This window comes from Electrona antarctica (assembly GCF_951216825.1).
Source record: "Electrona antarctica genome assembly, chromosome: 6".
Classification (NCBI taxonomy): domain Eukaryota; kingdom Metazoa; phylum Chordata; class Actinopteri; order Myctophiformes; family Myctophidae; genus Electrona; species Electrona antarctica.
The window spans coordinates 26,393,559-26,413,643 of record NC_136811.1 but is presented as its reverse complement, the minus strand read 5'-3'; the positions used below and the strand labels follow the sequence as shown (position 1 = coordinate 26,413,643).

The window sequence follows — 20,085 nt, the reverse complement described above, 5'->3', positions numbered from 1 at the left end:
ATACAAAAAAATAAGAAGAAATCGGACCAACCACATGATGTGTAGGCTACTGTATATAGCAGCACATCAAGTACAACAGATTATTTGTAATACGACCTGGAAAGGCAATTCTGTCCAGACTAAGAGAGTCTGATTTTGAAGTTTGGCTATCTGTATGACTCTGTCTTAGATCGCCAGCTCCTTATATATTTTTGCAAGTCGTTTTCTGAAGTGTATGGCAGACCGAAAATAACCATCATAGCTTTCTTAAAATTAAGTTATACTAACATCCACTGCAGGCTTATAATACTGTACATTTAAAGCTCACACTGAGCTGTCACGTGTAGCAAGTCAAACGATGAATCAATCACCTATACAAACGGCACCATGGCTGGGGCATTTCAAACTCCAGGTTGGGCCTTCAAACACGAGTAGGACAGTGCATGATAAAGGTGCAAACATTTAAATAGAAGCACCAAAGCACCAAATGTGCTGTACTAAAGACCAAACAATACAACATCTTCCATGCATATAGGCAAACAAAACAAGGAAGACAATTTTGGTAACGCCTGCACGTTTAGCATGGTGAACGAGATTTTGAAGCGAAAAATGTCTGAGTATAAAGCCACAAGTAAAGACTGAATTATGCTTCTGTGGAACAAAAGTCTGACGTGACATGTTGCATGCATTTCTGTTGCAGATTTTTGTTGCTGATGCATATGAAGTTTAAATGTTTTGTAAAGTTATGATTATTGCATCCCTCACAAGTTGCTCACTCCTATCTCTGTATAAAAATACAGTATACCAGAACAGCAGAAATGTCCATGAGTTGACTGAGATATAATGTAATAGGATGGTGTGATGCAACCGGAATGCAGATTGTAAAATAATACAGCATGGTCTTTGGAATGATCATTGACCAGAGTGAGTGACAAAAGTGAGCATGGTTTGATACCAAAAGTTACACATTCTGATACAAAATCACATTTCCCTACTTAAAGCCATTGCACCACTGAATTGAAATGGGCAGTAAAATCTAAAAGACATATTCACTGACTGTGTTTTTGGTCCATGTCCATTAAAGTTTCAGACATAAAAAAGAGGGAAAAGCTCTGCATATCTCATTAGAAAGAAAAGCCTTGGTGAGGATTGTTTGAATGTCGAATGATACCTCATGCACACAGGAGCAGCCCAGTGAAATGTGAAAAATGACGACATCATACAAGTTTAAATTGTTTTTGTTACTGAACCCTGAGCTAAATGAATATATATGTATATACATATACATACATGTACACACACACACACACACACACACACACACACACACACACACACACACACACTTATATATATATATATATATATATATATATATAAATATATATATATACACACACACACACACACACATACACACACATACACACACACAGTATATATAATGTATATAATATTGTATAATTTATAACAGACTCATATTGATTATAACCACCTCTCTACAAACACTGTGTGAGCACCTCGAGTTTAACCGTTAAAGTTTAACACTTCAAGTGGTTAAAACATTTGTCACTGGTCCTCTGTGGTCTTTCTCCTACAGACATCTGCTATACTGCTCATGCATTTTAGTAACACATTTCAGTTCAAAAAGGCAGCTACCATTAAAAAGAAGAAATAAAATAAGTGAAAAAAAGAAAACCCACTGATTTCACTAAAAACTAGTTTCCTTTACAGACTAGGGCCTGTTTGCTTCCCTCATTGTGAAAACATGCACAGTCAAGTACCATGTTGAAAAATACACCCCAGGAAAATCAGGAATTTTTGAGTGCTTGCCCTTCAAGTATTCAAGCATTGTATCTGAAACTGCCACCGTTTGGCATTTAGACGTTCTTCGACCAAGAACAACTTAAACAAAAATAATCTAAAAGAAAATAAACTCTTAAATAAAAATAACTTCAGAAAATGTTATGGAAAAGATAATAAAAAAGGGGGTGAATGTCTTCGTTTTCGTAGTTTTGGCTAATCACTCAAATACAGCTTACTAGCCACACACACATTCCTCCACTCTCTCACCAGGAGAGGTGAGGGCCCCCCTATAAACTATCCTAGGTGTGTTTTTTAAGTCTGTCTATTGTGCTGTAATGGTCTTTAGGGCCGAAGTCAGGGCAGATACCGTTGGCTGTTTTGGGAGTGGCAGTGACTTTGTTGTTGGTGACAGGGAGGCTGGGTTTGACCTGGTGTCCACGGTGGTGGCAGTTATGGAGGACTGCATTGTCTGTATACAGGTGCTCCTCAGCGAAGTCTGGGTTCTGCTCCACAAAGCTTCTGAACCTTTCTGCAGCAACACCACAAGAGGGCGCCAGACACAAAGAGGAAAACGTTAGACGATTACATCATTCTCAGAGAAACTGGCATTGCTGAAGGGCCACTGTTATCATTGACGACACAGCTCTCAATGATGACTTGACTGTCTCGCACTTAATAAAAGACACTGGAGAGATGATGAATGACTGGTGCGGTAGGGGTGTGATAAAATGAACTGACAGTGAATATACCACCCCGGGTGGAAATGGATAAATTGTCCTCACCCGAGCTTGGCCACATGAAACATCAAAGTACTTTTATTGATGTGAATTATAATAACATTATTATTTCCCAAACAAGTACTCCATTCAAATGGAAACTCCGGACCAGTAATTAAGACCTAGGAAACATTTCAGATGCATTTTGGAAGATGTACGAGATGGGAGTCACTTTAGATTCAGTCTATGATTAGTGGAAACTTTTTCTTTTCTTCTTTTTCTTCAAGTATTTAAGGAAAAATACTTGAAGGATTTTCCTTCAAGTATTAATTAGTTATTTTATTTCTTGTTTTTTTTTATTGCAAAATCTAATTTTCCTTCATGTAAAAGAAAAAGGATGGGGCGCTCAGGTGCCGCGGTACATCTGGCTTTGTCGAGCGTCTACACGAACACAATTGGCCCGTGTTGGGGGAATGAAGCTGGGCGGGGCCGGGGAGGGTGATATTTGTGACTGCACATTCTCCTACGGGCTGGGGCGGCACCTGTCAGAAGGGAGTGTTGGGCGGTCGGAGTAGGACGAGAGCTATACGTCCTCCCGGTGGGAGCTCCTCACTGGCAGGTGAGCCAGTAGGATACAACAGCAGTGACAACACACATAAATGGGGAGGAATACATTTCCATAATGGGAGAAAGAAAGAAAAAACTCTAAAAGAAAAATGATGGTACAGTTACAGTTTTAAAGATTAAACATCTTAGAGACAACTACAATGGAGACAAACGTGACAAAAGAACACAATCTTCCTTCAGTGTACACCGTACATGTGTCTCTGCTTATAAATGATACAAAACCCATTCAATGAGATTTGGTCATGCAAAATGAAGGTTGTGATATCAAATTGTTGGATAAGTAAGGCATTATGTGCGAAGGATAAAGACTTAATGATTGAGATATGCAGAGCTTTTTCCTCTTTTTTTTATGTCTGAAACACATGCAGTCAGTGATTATGTCTTAGATTGTACTGCCCATTTCAATTCAGTGGTGCAATGGCTTTAAGTGGGGAAATGGGATTTTGTATCTGAATGTGTAACTTAAGCCATATTTTATACTTCATCATTATGGTGGTGTCACATCGTGATGAGATTGTAGATATATTGAAAGTGATTAAACAAGTAAAGAATAATACATGAATATGCAAATTGTCCTGGGAAGCATCAATATATGAGAATAATTACCATATGTGATCTTGCCCGTGTCTTCCACGTCAATGCCACTAAACAGGTGTGACACACTGAGGTTAGCCACTCCCAACGCTGTCTTTAGGATAATGGCCAGTTCTGTCTCTGTGATGGCTCCATCCTCCTCTGCCTCAAACATCTGGATACATTGTGAATGAAAATATGCATTTGTGAGATTTCCCGCAACAAAAGAGTTGCCGTCAGATAAACAAGCATATATTCTGTACAGGCCCACAGTGTGTGTGTGGCAATAACCAAGTCATTTCCTTCTTATAATACATGTGTATTCCCCAAATTAATGAATGTATAAGTAAACAAACCAATAGTTGCTGCTTTGGAACAGCTGGTGCCATTCTTTTGTTTTGTTAGATTGCCAATGAAGAAAATGAAATGAAATATTATTGAACAAATACAAACAAAGAACCATCATGTAAACCTTATGGGATAATCTGTCTCTGAGTGGTGTCCACGACAAGAGCAAAAGCCTGCAGTTTCTTTATAAACCATTAATTAACTTCAATCTAAGCTTGTGAGGAAAATACAACAACTATTGGAATAGTATGCACCTATTGCTAATTTTGTCATTTGTACTAGATCCATAATTGACTGACCCGCAGGGATCTGTTCTTGGTCACCTAATTCTTTGCCTCACAAAGTCTCTTCACTAAAATGAGCAGATCTGCATATAAGCATTGCGAGCTTGTATGCTATTGTTTGCCAATGTTGACATATTTTTCCATATGTGTTCGTCTATTATGACATGCCAAGAATAGGGATGTTGCATGTGGCTAAGTGTGCCACTGCCAGGCAATAAACATAAAACATTTACAATAAGATGTGCTTCAATTTATAAATCTTCCATTATGATTTGAATGTATGATTTGAATGTTGAAACAGTCTGGTCTGAATGACATTTAATTGTTGGAAATGATATGATGATCCTGTAAGCAAGCATGGAAAAAAGTTCTTCCCACGTGCTGGCTAGATAAGCATGAAGCCTGGAACACAACGTACCTTAAAGGCCAATCTCATCGTGTCCAGAGTTTTTGCAGGTCTGCATACAACAGATAAGGCAATAACATATTCTCTGATATCCATGGAGTTGTCTTCATACTGGAAAAAAAGAAAAGAAAATAGGCATGAGAATCGAGCAGATGGGGTCGGGGTGTCAGGCAATTATTTTCCCTTTCTGCTCCATTTGTCTTTGGTAGAATTAAGTGGATGTAATTTTGATTTACTAAGACCTTCCTTTTATTTGACACTACGCTATGGTGGCTGTATTGGAACCACACCAACATCATTAATATAACAGGAACCGTGGGTTAGATCGGTCTCATTTATCCCCTTTCGTTTTTGATTTAGGAGTGCTTGGGGGTGATTCGTGTACAGTGTATTCTGTGAAATCAATTGCTTTCAGTTAAATAAACTAAATACTAATAATAATAATAATAATAATAATAATAATAATAATAATAATAATAATAATAATAATAATAATAATAATAATAATAATAATCACATCTGTCTTTAAAAAGTACTGACCTCGTCAAAGAGAGAGAACAGGTCTCGCAGCAGGTCTGAGACGGGCACATCCAAATACTGAGCAAAGTCCTCTAAGCTCAGTTTCTCTCCCTCTAGCTTCCTGGCTCTGTTCCCATAATCCTGCAGAACCTTCTCTGTGTTTTGTGGTTTCAAACTGCCACAGAGGAGAACAACATATTTAGAAGTTACTAAGTGGATACCTGGCGGGTACTCTGGTTTGGTAGACTGTGATGCCATTCCATCATCCAAAAACAATGAGGAGAATGCAGACTGTGTACTGTAGTTAGTAGACCCACTCCGACACACTGCTGATCCTCCCTAGACGTAAACTATGCTTGTTTACAGTTTACAGGTTGCATAGAGTTCCCACTGCCGCCTCAGTAATGCAAATGTTTATATTATGTTACATCCCACTTTGTATAGTAATGTTTCCTTCAATGTTACCAATCAAACATGCTTGTGTCGTGTCTGTGTGTGTCTGTGTGTGTGTGTGTGTGTGTGTGTGTGTGTGTGTGTGTGTGTGTGTGTGTGTGTGTGTGTGTGTAAAGTGCCGCACACACCAGGAGCAGTTATTTTGTGCGGTTAATTTACATACATTTAAACTGCTGTTTGAGACAATTAAGCAACGTAATTATGTTTTGATACTAGGTGGATTTTTTTCAGCAGTTTTTCTGGGGTTTGGAAGTCTTTTGAGCTGCAATGAAACAGGCAAAACAGTGAAAACAGTGACATCTGCTGGCAAATCCCATTGACATGGGATTTGCAGGCTGTGACACCACAAATGGCAGGAAAATCAGAGCACTTGTTTGAGCCCGAAAACCCCAGACCACAGAAAATCTACTGAATGTTACAAGTTCAGGTTTTTTGGGTGTAATTGAGCTCAGAAAACCTAAACAAAAATGAAGAAAAATCACAAAAACTTTGTTTTAATGTCACAATCCCTTTAACATGTTTCCCATGCTAATAAAGCCCCTTTGAAATTAAATTGTTTTGAGAGATTAGTAAAGAGGCTTTTTGAACAAGGCCTTGAGTGAGCGAAAGATAGCGAGAGAGATAGAGAGAGAGAGAGATGACTGATCATTGTGCAGCAAATAATTACAAATTAAGTACTTTAAAGCCCCTCAATATACTGTATATCATACTACACTGCACTTTGTTACGTGACATGGTTTCAACTCATCATTGTATAATTCAGTACTGTGGCATTCCCTAAATCAGGGGTTCTGGTCGCCAAATTATTTTGGGGTGTCCCAAAATAAAAAAATAAAACTGAATGGCTGGAAAATGGAAATTAAGAGTTTACATAGTAGGCCTACGTGGTGCATGCATAAACTTTCCTTAATGATTGTATCTGGTTTCAGTATTCTTTATGATATATTTTCTCTATTTTTAAACTTATTTTTGCAGTCAGTTTGTATTGGTGGTGGGGAGGGGGGCGTGCCAAAGCATTTCCGGGGGTCCCCAGCCAAAAACGTTGAGAACCCCTGCCCTAGATCAAGAAGCAAGCAGCATATTACTCTTCTTGTTTGTTTATGAAGCGCAACCTGCACTTGCTAAACTCTCTCTTAAGTCATTGTACCAGAGGATTGGGTTATGTTGGAGGTTTCTCAAACAACATGTATGGAACAAATGTCAGGGTAGTTTTAAGTAGGACCACCTTGTCCCCTATGATGCTTGTAAGATTGTATTGTTAGATTTGATGCTTGAAGAAGATAAATGCATCTGCCCGATGTAAACATTGCCTTGTTGTCATTTTTACGGCCTACTGTATGTCATGACATTCTGGGGGTGGCTCTATGATGTCCCTTAGAATCCAAAACAAAGAAAATTGTAAATAAATCAGAACATTTCTTTTTGGTCTGGGTATTTCTGCAAATGTGGACACAAACTGTCTTTTCAATGTAACAGTACAAGGGAGCTGATGGTAATAATCCCACCCAGCAGGGAGATAAAATGTTATCTCTATGTTTTAGCACACCACATTAAAGCCTGCAGGTTTTAAAGGCATAATTCACCCCTAAAAATATTTTTTCCTCTATTGATTACTCACCCCATAGAGACTTGAATTTACATATCGTTTTTGTTGCATTCATGATGACCAGCAGTGGTCATCATGCATTTGTGTATGGAGACACAAAGGAGACTCTTTGTGTCTCCATAGGGAACCACTGCTGGTCATCATATATTTTGCCTTAAAATACAGCCAGCATCAGTCAGTAGCAGAACAGAACAGGGTATTTGACCTTAAATCTTTTGACAACAATGTCCATTCTCTCTCTCTGGCCCCACAGAGAATATTGAAACAATTTCACACATTTGCACGATTTCTACGGTAAGTTTAGTGTAGTTTATTATTTGAAATGTGTATGTATGTATGTATGTATGTATGTATGTATGTATGTATGTATGTATGTATGTATGTATGTATGTATGTATGTATGTATGTATGTATGTATGTATGTATGTATGTATGTATGTATGTATCTTACATTAGTGTGGGAATAATGCTTAAGGAGGTTCAAGGGACTCACCCCAGCCTTCTTACAAGCTTGGCAAACTCTAAGAGACAGGTGTCCACTGGAAGTCTGAGTTGGCCCTCTGCCATGGCCAGCTGGCAGTCCTCAAATGAGCAGTCAGTGATGGGGACCCCCAGAGCTCTGGAAGCCAGCACAGAGTAGACAATGACTACTACAGTAGTACTGTATGTGCAGTGCACACCATACAGTACATACTTTAACCCATTTTGGGCGGGAACCCCTTTTGGTGTTTTAAGCATTACGTTATACTTTAGCTATTCAAAAATAGCAGCCTACAAGCTCGTAGCGCGCCACTCTGTGGCGCACTATGAGCTTGTAGGCTGCTATTTTTGAAAAGTTGTGTAAATGTGGTGCAAATCTTTGAATATATATTTCAGAGCAAACATTTTTAACTAAAATATTTGCTTCTGGGGGGGTCCCTGAACAACATATTTTGAGATGGGGGTCCGTGGCCCAATAGAGATAATTCTGGGGGTCCTTGACATGAAAAAGGTTGAGCACAACTGACATAGAAACATGGGTTTTTCAGAAAAATATTAGGATTTGGAAGCCTTTTTTGGCAGAGGCCAAAGTTGCATATCGTTTGGCTCAACTACAGTAATGAAATCAAAGTGATTGATACCAGTAGCCTGAGAGAGAAGAGCTCAGATTAAATTATTTATAAAATGAAAGCGAACGTGCTATAGATCATTTGATGCTGCCAAGCGTTTTCATTTCTGTTGGGAAAGGGATAAAATAATGGTGGAGTTGGAGTTTCATTGACCAAACATTAGAAGTTATTTCAGTTATAACATAATTTGACGCAATGGCTAGTCATGGCACTTTCCCATAATAACTGGACAAATGGTACACAATCAAATGTAAGTATTTCAGTAATAGAGCACCGAAGTCCTGACGTCACTGCCCTCTACTACCAGTAGAGGGCAGTGAGCGCCATGGTTCATGTATCTTTTTATAAGCATTGTACTCTCCATAGGGGGATTTTAGATCGCCTCATATAAGAACTGTGTTTGAAAAATAAACCGATCACCCCGGCCTTTTCACTCATATGGATATGAAGCATCGACTGAAGGTGGAAATGTACAAATATACCCAAAGAGTAACAAAATAAGCGTTAGAAACGAGCCAAACAACCCAGAGACTACATTTCCGGGTAGGCTGCTTCTGCCCGCAGCCCGTCGCACAACAGAAACTGAACGTTAATTATGTTTATTTTTATTTTTATTTTATTGATATATAATGTATCGTGGTTAGTACGAGTCGAGTCACCACCAGCTGAGCTTACGTCAACGAGGTATCTCAGGAACGCAATATGTTGACAGCTGGGCGTGACGTATATGCTCAGCGACATTGCATTCATATGTAGTTTCAAGGCTTTTGCGGTCACATTAATTCCATTTTCTCTAGAAACTGGCTGTATCAAATATGAATGGACATCATTAACGACGCACAGCCACTCCCCTGACAGAAACGCAGAGGTGGTCGGTTTATTTTTCAAACACAGTTCTTATATGAAGCGACCTAAAATCCCCCTATGGAGATTGTGATGCAAATAAAAAAATACATGAACCTGTGTGTTGGTGCCCTCTACTGAAAGTGACGTCAGACTTCGGTGCTCTATTGTTTCACCTGCAAAACCGAGATGACTTGAGAAACTGCAATTCTTTTTATTGCAACTAGTAGCTCTTAAGTTATAATTGTTAGTATAGCATGAGCTCAAGTACAGGGGGCGTTTCTACGACATAGTTGAAGTTTTGGTATTTCTGCCACCCCCTATGGGCAGATAGGGGGTGTAGTCTATAGAGACCAATATTTGCGGTTGATTGGATGTTGCGTTCATGATAGTGTATTTTGATGGCAATTACAGGAAAACAGTATAGCGTATCAAAATATAGTTTGATGCTCATTGAATCACATTTATGCAACAAACACTGACGCCTGAGCGTCAGTGTTTGGCTCAATATGTGATAAAAATGTGTCGATCGAACACTGTATTCATGATGTTTGCAATTGTTGGGCCCCTCCCGCAAACATTGGAAAGCAATCATGAACAATGGGAATGAAATATGAAAAATCTGAATGATGATTTGTGTGAGTTTTGGATAAAATATGTCATTAAAGTAATTAAAGAACATTGTATAGAAGACTTCTGTAACAGCCCTGTTAGACATAATTTGCTAACAATTTAATGTAAAGTTAGTGTCACTTTAAGGTACTACTTACTTGGCCATGATGCGCCTGACATTGTTGGCAAAGAGAGCAGGATTAATTTTCTCTTCCTCAGAGGGCGTGTAGATGGGAAGGAACTTCAGAAATGCAACAGGTGAACAGGAGAACAATGTCATTATAACAAAATTCAGGCATCTAACAGTTAGCAAAGATATTTTGTATAGAAGGGAAATAAAGGAGGGGGCCTAGTATAGAGCCCTTGAGGACGGTGGTCAAATCAGTCAATCAGTTTGACTGGTTAAAAAGATTAGGGCATCAACTCTGAATTAGGCTTTACCAATTCACAATTCGCTTTACCATGTGTGTTCACACACACATGTACACACAAACCCACTCTGGCACTCACCTCTATCTCAAACTCATTGTGGGGCTGGCACAGTGTCAGCCACAAGATCTCAAACCTGGCAAATTAGACAAGATAGCAAATCAAGTAACAAAAGTATACCAGTAACGAAAGTATACAGAGCTTATGCAATAGACCCCCCCCCCCATGAGTAAAAGGTATTAATTTGTACCCAAGGCGGGATATGATTCATATGAAGCACTACAGTCAGCAGTTCTCATGCAAGTCAGGCAGTGTGTTCTTGACACGTGAAACGAGAGACAAGAGTCATCCGAGAAGGCAAACAAAACTGTTCAAGAGTTACAAGTGTGTTGCTGTGTGTGTGTGTGTGTGTGTGTGTGTGTGGGTGGGTGTGTGTGTGTGTGTGTGTGTGTGTGTGTGTGTGTGTGTGTGTGTGTGTGTGTGTGTGTGTGTGCAGTCAGTCTGTATGCAGTTTTGCTGCTATAATGGGAAGGCAACTAACAGCACCCTGGAGACTATAAACGAGTCAAACTCAGTCAGAGGATACTGTGAAGAGGATAATAACCACAGCCTTTCTGCCACAGCCCCAACTAATCACTTCCCAGGCCATTCGATATCTTAACGTTGTACTTTGAGTTCATATGACAACTCTTACATCTACAGTATGAGGAGGCACGTGAGGAATGACAGAATTATTCAAGAGACAAAACACCTCAAAATCTAAATCATGACTTGCTTCAAATAAAGTAGTGTGCTTGGGTTTGACTGAGAAGGATAAACAATACAATGATAAACATGTTCTGCTATTCAATGAAAGACTACAACAACACAGCCATTACTTTAGTTTTAATTCAGATGCTGCTGTAGGGAGTGTAGGGCTGTACGCTACTGTATGTAATACCGGACAAAGTATCTGGAAGTGTACCACAACTTACCAGTTACATTCAAAATGTCCCAGAATTTGGTTAGAGGCTCATGTTATTTTCCTACCCTGCAAGTAATCCACAGACTTGCTAATGTCACGCAATTTGTCAGAGACATGGTCAAAAACCATAAGCCATAATAATAATACTGAAGCATTTATGGTTTATCAGGATTGCTCTAATTAGTGTGGTTCCCCTAACAGGGCAACCAGACTATTGCAATTGTAACACTTTATTATTCCACTGGAGTCTTTTTTTTGATTCGCTACTCCTCCCACAGTTTTGGCAGCACGCACTTGAGTCATATCTCAAATTGACCGGCTTCATCGGGAATGGTGTGCTTGTAAGAGAAATGTTGTATAGTTTAATTGATATTAATTTATTAGTGAATTAAATTTCCCCATTGACATGAATGGGAAAGTGCGAAAAATCACATTCAAGTATTTATCCCTCAGAGACTGTAAGGGCTATAGTTACAAAACTTGGAGGCGAGGTTCATAATAATTACTTAATTAATTAACTTATAATGTTATCGTTCGGCCTCATGGTGGCGCTATAACAGCCCACTTTACGTTTTGGCTTATAACTCTTGAACCGTAGGTCGTAAAATCAAAATAACATGACAGATTTTCCGCCATTTTGAATTTTATCCAAAACACACTTTTTGCTGCTCCTTCTTCAGAAATCGGCACAGATGATCTCTGGACCTATCCGATTAAAACACCATCGGCAGAATTTTGGTAGTGCGTATCGTTCGGCCGTAATCGTCGTCCGCAGTTAATAGGAGGGGCCTATATCACAAAAAATGCCATAAATCACGAACGGAATGTCCAATCCATCCCAAATTTGAATCGCATGTCCGGGGTGGTTTAATCAACCAAAAGCCAAAAGCAATTCCATTTTCATCTATAGGGGGCGCCGCAAATGTGAAAACTTTAACCATTTCTCGTAAAAACATGATTTTTGGGGGCATAAATCCCCCTTACACATGATCACAGGTGTGACTTGAAATTGTAATTGGCTAGCAACGTTAGTGTTAGGGGCCTATGTAAGCGACTGTGGCAACCACACTTTGCAATGTTTTAAAATTGTGACCTTTCTAGTTCCAATCATGTTTCCAGTAAAGCATGATTAATTCTCAACGCATATATGACGATTGAACTAATCATTCTTGACAGCCAAAACAGATCTAAAATAATATATAAAATATATAAAAGCGCTATTGCCATTGATCTACAGCAATGGCGTTGAGGGTAGCATTGATTAATTTGCTTTAATTGACGTACATTAATGGCAATGGCGCAGTAAGTGTTAATGTGCTATTACTAGAGGTTTAATACCACATACTGCAGATGCGAAGAACAATTTAACTGGCCGAACAAGCAAAAACAAAACGTACTGAGGAAGATTCAACAGACTGAACAGGCATATATTGCCAATACTTAACAGCAGTGACATTTTGATCCGGGGACCACTTTAAGAAAACAGTCATCACATTGAACAAAACATAACATGCATAAGGCTTATTTAATGGAAAATGATGTACTCACGCTCCAGGCCCCTGCCACGTCCATGTGATTGTGTCCTAGAGACAGAGTAAATGAAAAGTAATCACTGGAGAGCAAATGCCTGCATGTGGAATGGAATAAAAATATTTTTTAATTTAGTTTTCTGAGATCTGGGTTATAATGAAAGAAGACCAAGGCAAATATGGCATCTGTTTGCCAAGTGTGTGCTGTTTAAGATATTCAGCAAAACATTTCTGACAGTTCCAGGCAGAAATATAACGGTTCCAGACCCAGTAGAGAGCCATGCATAATCAGAATTGTACACAAAATCCACCATGACCTATACTTGGCAGAAGATTTTGGGGTGAGGAACACTCACACAAACAAAAAACATGCATGTACACTACAGTTTGTACACACAAATTATGTATGAAAGGACGCGCGCGCACACACACACACACACACACACACACACACACACACACACACACACACACACACACACACACACACACACACACACACACACACACACACACACACACACACACACACACACACTGTACCTATAGTAAATTCATGGCAGAATTGTATATTTTCATTGTGTCCTAAGCAAGGCCAGCTAATATGCATGTCATGTTTCAGTGAATCCACTAAATTGAATTCTTACCATTTTATTTGGATATCGAAACACCACTGGTTGCACTGGCACTGCTGGGATGAATGCTCCTATAAGAAAAACATGCCAATTAAAGTAATATATCACGGATGCGGGGTGGCTCGCCGGAACCGGGCCGTCACCCTGGGTGCGTTCCTGTGGGTCTGGAATTTCCAGGGACCCCCACACAGAGTTGCACCACTCACTTCACACAGGTGCAATTTTTACTTACGATTTTACATCATTTACATTTTGTTCTAGACTAGAGGTACTGTACTAGGCACTTATATTAAAATCATTGATGATTCTTTTTTTTCTGGTGAAAACCGATTAAATAATCTGGATTATTTTGAGACCAATCCGATACGGCATTTTTACGGCCGATATGGCCTATTCCGATTATGCTACCGATTATATTGTGCATCCCTAGTTTTGGTGATAATGCATTATAGACCTCAGCTTCGTAGAAAGTGTAACCAAATGTTCCAACAATGTGATGCTCAAAATGAAAAGGCAGATTGACTAAAAGCATTATTTCTGGTATTATCCAGTCACCTCTGGAGACAGCCATATAGTATACTTAAAACAAAAACAAAAAGTTAAGTTTTATTTAAAAATAACTTCTAGTATGGCAGGAGCAAGACCATTAAGGATTATTTCCTTAGTTTTTTGGGTAACAGAGACATTGAACTCATTGAGATCACTCTTTCATTGCCTTGACTGTATAAGACAGTGTTCAGTTATAACACAGACGTCCCTATAAAAGTAAAGTGGAAGTACAGTAGTTCTAGAATTCTCCCACTGTAATCTTCCCTTGGCATATTAAACTATAAATATACCCAGAGGAAGTCAGGTCATCTCAGCCCGTCTCTGACTTAAAATACAATGACTGTCGTCCTGCATGAATGCTGTACTTCATGGTCAATTGGTTTCCAATTCGGTGACTGCTTTTATGTCTATAGAATGTATAGAAACTTTGACAATGAGAGTAAAAAAGGAAGCATCCATGCGTATGAGTTGAGAGCGGAATCCAATATTTATGTTTTTGTCTTACCTGGCAAGGTGGCTAGTAGAGAAAAAAAAAGCTGCCCAGACCTTTTGTTACCGGTCAAAAATGATGGTTTTCCTTTGTACTATTGCTTTATTTTATTCCTATTTAGCATGTAATCGCATATGTGAGTATCAAACAATATTATAGAAAATAAGTAAGTAAACTTCATGTGGCCCCATCTGCTGTTTCTGCAGTGTGATGTACAAGTACACCCTCTGGACATGATGCTACCACAAGTGTGTCACAGGGACTTACCCCAATCCAACCCTTGATGTCAAGAAGGGAGGCATTGGGTAACAATGGGTCATTTGTACAGTCTTTTGTATGATTCGGCTGGGTATTGAACCCCACCCTCCCAGTCTCAGGATGGCCACTTTAACACCTTAATTGCCCGGGGTTATTTAATCCATTAAATTATAGTGCCCAGTCGATTTATAGCAACGGAGCACTTTTACCGACGGAGATTCTCTTTGTCGTCGGCTAAACAGGGGGGGAACATTTTCGATGACGTCTCACTGTTGCGCAACATCGAGGATTGCACAACAGGCGCTCCCAGGCTGTGGAGCGATGCGATCCGTTTTCATATCAATAAACTTCGTCTTTTGGATAAAACTTCGTCCTGGGCGTCGGGCGTTACTAATAGAAAGGACAAAGAACTTTGTCCAAAATAGAACAGTAAGAGTTCTATTCATTTTCGAAGCAGGTTCAAAATTGACAAGCCACACCTGCTGCTACGCACACGTGCACGCACACACACACGTGTGTGTGTGTGTGTGTGTGTGTGTGTGTGTGTGTGTGTGTGTGTGTGTGTGTGTGTGTGTGTGTGTGTGTGTGTGTGTGTAGAAAGATTAAAAAGAAGAATCCCCACCTGGCTTGAAAGTGATTAAGCAGGATCTATTGGTGCATGTTCCTTCTGGGAATATCATTATCTGTAGGAAAGACGGGAAATTATACATTATGGATCACGTTATGGATCACGTGTTAGGGTATGTTCACACTATCGTTTGCCTCTTTATGTCAATTTTATTGACTATGAAAAGGCGTTTGACAGTGTGGATAAGGAGACAATCTGGAAACTACTGAGGCACTATGGGGTTCCTGAAAAGATAACCAACATTATCAGGAACTCTTATGATGGGATGACCTGCAGAGTGATACATGGACAGCAGCTCACAAATGCCTTCCAGGTGAGGACAGGAGTGAAGCAGGGCTGCCTTTTGTCACCTTTTCTGTTCCTGTTGGCCATCGATTGGGTCATGAAGACATCCACAGCACAGAAAATAAATGGCATACAGTGGACACCATGGACAAAGTTAGACGATCTTGACTTTGCTGATGACCTTGCTCTTCTATCACACACCCAACATCAAATGCAGGAGAAGACAAACATAGTCTCAGCCATCTCATCACGCCTTGGCCTCACCATCCACAGAGGAAAGAGCAAGGTCCTTAAAAGAAACACCGACAACGTTACTCCCATCACATTAGAGGGCGAAGCACTAGAGGAGGTGGAGAGCTTTACCTATCTAGGCAGTATCGTGGACAAACTGGGCGGGACAGACGCTTACGTGAAAGTTAGGATGGGAAAGGCAAGAGCAGCTTTCCACCAGCTGAAGAATGTCTGGGGATCCTCAAATCTTCCCAAAAAAAACAAAGATCAGGATCTTTAACTCCATGGTAAAGCCTGTTCTGCTGTATGGAGCAGAAACTTGGAGAACAACTGTTAACACCATGAAGAAAATCCAGACTTTCATAAACACCTGCCTGAGAAGAATCCTCCGAATCCACTGGCCTAACACAATCAGCAACCTGGAACTGTGGCAGCAATCAGGCCAACACCCTGTGGAAGAAGAAATACTATACAAAGACGCTGGCGATGGATTGGCCACACCCTTCGGAAGCCTGCCTCTAGTATCACAAGATACGCCCTGTTCTGGAACCCACAAGGGAGAAGGAAAAGAGGGCAGACCAAGAAACACCTGGTGGCGTGACCTAGATGTAGATGTGAAGAGATCTGGCCATACATGGGGACAGCTGGAGAGAATGGCCCAGGACCGGGATGCCTGGAGAGCTCTTGTTCGTGGCCTATGCCCAAGGTTGGGCGATAAGCCTAAGTAAGTAAGGTGGAGGATGGCACGCACCCACACCCGACTACCGCAAACCCTGTCCAGGAGCTCTATCTGGATGAAGCTCAATTTAAAGCTTATGGGTACTTCAGGCCAAAGGTGCATTCACTACTTATTATTTATTTAAATATTTGTCAAGAGCTCAAACTCAATGTTTTCTTTCGATCTGCCTGAATCCCCTCCCAGGTTATTCTGTGCATCTACACTAGTACTGTACTGTACTGTACTGTACTGTACTGTACTGTACTGTACTGTACTGTACTGTACTGTACTGTACTGTACTGTACTGTACTGTACTGTACTGTACTGTACTGTACATATGGTACAGTACAGGTATGTGTGTGTGTGTGTGTGTGTGTGTGTGTGTGTGTGTGTGTGTGTGTGTGTGCGCGTGTGCATGCGTGTGTGTGTGTGTGTGTGTGTGTGTGTGTGTGTGTGTGTGTGTGTGTGTGTGTGTGTGTGTGTGTGTGTGTGCATGCGTGCATGTGTGTGTGTGATTACTTCATCTACCCCCACCTACCTGAGGCCATTCGCCTCCAGAGTGTGCTCTCCGTTTGATCTCCTCCACGGTTTTCTTCCTGGAATCCTGGTCTGAGCGTGACACAAACACTGGCCTGATGTACTTGATCAGGGCTGGAGGACAGAGAAAAGACAACAAGAGAAAATATAAACACAGGAGGAAACAGATTGGCACAAACAGTGTTCAGGGGTCTACCATGAGAACAGTCACTCCAGGGGTAGACTGGAACCCACCTATATATGCTTTCTCATTAGAGCTATAGGCAGGTAGTAAACAGAGATTATATGCGTCACTCTGGCTGATCAGAGGGCTTACTCGAGTCCTCTGGCACAGTAACCTGGTTCTATTGTAAAGAAGCCATTGCCATTGTAAAAGAGAGCTGGTTCTCAATTGACTTCCCTGAATAAATAAAGGTGAAAGAAAGAATCTATTATACGTGAAATGTTACATTTAGACCAGTTCATTCTTAATGTCCAACATTCTCCTGCAAAAGATTAGGCTGATTCTTTGCATGCAGCTGACAATAAAAATGCCAGCAAGCGATAGGTGTCCAATGAAATTCATAATTGTGTATGCTGCTTGTTTTAGCCAGTAGGTTGGAAATTGGCAGAAGTGTTATTTGGCTCTTCTGTAATAAAGTAGTTGAAGCCTGACTAGGCTAGGCAGGAGGTGGGGAGAGGAAATCTAAAATTAAAAAAAAAAGATCCATGGTCACAGATTTTAACAGACTTTGGCCACTCATAGTCGCATACACTGCTGCCAGGAACACTAGCACTAGGGGTTTAACGATATAGTAACTGCATCGAAAAATCGATTTTAATTTCAAGAATCGAAGTATATCGAAATGAAAACAGCAACATTGAGTATGTATCGTATCGTTTTGCAATGGAAATTATCTGTATTGAATCATTTTGCTATGCAATTAATTAGGCATGTAACGATTCACTCAACTCACGATACGATTCGTATCACGATATGAGGTTCACGATACGATTTTTCACGATATTTTAAACAAAACAGAAAAATTACCGTTTTTTTAATTTTATCTAATTTATCTTCCCCCGAGCTTTATTTAACTACATTGCAAAATAAGTAGCATTACTTTTGACAGTGCAGAAACATAATTGCCTTCCTTGATGAGCAGCAACGACCATCATCACCTGGGCACAGTCAGACACAAACAGCTCCCCTCTACAGTGCTCTACTACTGAAAGTGACTAATTTCTCTCCAAAAGCACTTGAATATGATGGAATATGACTAAAGCTCACATTTCACATCACACACCATAATTCACTACCCCCCCTTTGAAAATAAATCGAAATTATAATCAGGATTTTGCTATATAGGAGGAGACAATAAACAAACAGCTCCAAATTATAGTTCACATTGGAATATTTTAAAGAAATATAAAAAGAAAAGATGTGGGGTTAAACAAATTCATGCAATATAGCAAAAGTATCTCTTGGAAGGAATCAAGAAGGCAAACCTAGTATGAGGACAGAATGCCCACAAGAACATGGATTCTGTCAGCCATGATGCAATTAGAGGCCAGCAGCTGACCTTAATGCCCCAAGTATTGATTTACAGCGTTTCATTGGCAGACAGCAAGATGGTGTACCAGAATTTGCGTGTATGGTCCACATGCTGTGAAAACATGCTCCTTTTTGAACAAATTATTAACAAATGTAAATTATTTCATCAATGGGGCATGGCATAGAGGTGATCAGCCTGTGGCACTGTTGAGGTGTTATGGAAGCCCAGGTTTGCTTTGATAACAGCTGTAAATTAATTTGTATTGTTCAGTCTTATGTCTCACACCTTCCTCTTGACAATACAACCTAGATTCTCTGTGGGATTCAGGTCAGGCCAGTTGGCTGGTCAGTTAAGCACAGTAATATCATGGTCAGTACACCAGTTACTAGTAGTTTTGGCTCTGTGGGCAGGTGCCAAGTGCTGCTGGAAAAGGAAGATCAGCATCAACATAAAGCTCGTCAATGTACGGTGGCACACAGTGCTGTAAAATATCATAATAGATGGTTGTGTTGAGACTCTGGACTTGACAAAACACAGTGATGATTTAGGCCATGTTATCTCCTGGTGTTGATCCACTGACAGTGAAAACTTAACAATGGTTTCAACACAGCCATTTTTAGAGTACATTGTGCTTCAGTATGTTGACCAGCTTCATGGAGATGCTAATTTTCCTTTCCAGCTCGATTTGGCACCTGCCCACAGTGCCAAAACTACTAGTAACTGGTGTACTGACCATGGTATTACTGTGCTTAAATGACCAGCCAACTGGCCTGACCTGAATCCCAAAGAGAATCTAGGTTGTATTGTCAAGAGGAAGGTGTGAGACATGAGACTCAACAATACAAATGCATTTATGGCTATTATCAAAGCAAATCTGGGCTTCCATAACAGTGACCTCCATGCCACGCCCCATTGATGAAATAATTTGTTCAAAAGTAGCCCAGACCAAGTATTGAATGCATACATTAATATACTTTTCAGATGGTCGACATTTCTCGTTAAAAAAAAATATATTTTTTAGTGGTCTCGTAAAATATTCTAATATTTTGAGATAGGATTTTTTGATAAAAATAAAAAAAGGTTTTAAATACTTCACTTTAATTATGCACAATGAATTGAGAATATATGAAAGTTTCAATTTTTGAATTATATTAGGGGGAAAAATGAACTTTTAGACAATATTCTAATTCATTGAGATGGAGCTGTATATATATATATATATATATATTGTTTTAAATAACAGCAAATATAAACACAAACACTCTATGTGTGTGTGTGTGTGTGTGTGTGTGTGTGTGTGTGTGTGTGTGCTCATGCTGTGCAACTCTCTTGCACTCGCTTACTCCATCATTCTGGGGTTGTTCATTTTGTAATATTTTTTCTCAGACTTGGGCCTGGACAATAATGTTTCCGTAC

At 39.9% G+C, this 20,085-nt stretch overlaps 1 protein-coding gene across 1 annotated transcript in view; it reads right to left on the bottom strand.

Annotated features, from left to right (window-relative positions):
• Nucleotides 1–2,077: 2,077 nt before the first annotated feature.
• The window catches only part of LOC306924266 (lysophosphatidylcholine acyltransferase 1), a gene marked incomplete at its 5' end in the record, with an annotated part of 35,172 nt that continues 17,164 nt past the window's right edge, over nt 2,078–20,085 (bottom strand). The window contains 11 exons of the mRNA XM_079502714.1: nt 2,078–2,314; nt 3,735–3,876; nt 4,752–4,850; nt 5,280–5,433; nt 7,811–7,936; nt 10,040–10,122; nt 10,392–10,446; nt 12,823–12,857; nt 13,451–13,509; nt 15,358–15,418; nt 17,136–17,248. Coding sequence (XP_079358840.1) covers nt 2,085–2,314; nt 3,735–3,876; nt 4,752–4,850; nt 5,280–5,433; nt 7,811–7,936; nt 10,040–10,122; nt 10,392–10,446; nt 12,823–12,857; nt 13,451–13,509; nt 15,358–15,418; nt 17,136–17,248 — 1,157 coding nt within the window. The 3' untranslated portion in view covers nt 2,078–2,084. The remainder of the gene's footprint in view (nt 2,315–3,734; nt 3,877–4,751; nt 4,851–5,279; nt 5,434–7,810; nt 7,937–10,039; nt 10,123–10,391; nt 10,447–12,822; nt 12,858–13,450; nt 13,510–15,357; nt 15,419–17,135; nt 17,249–20,085) is intronic.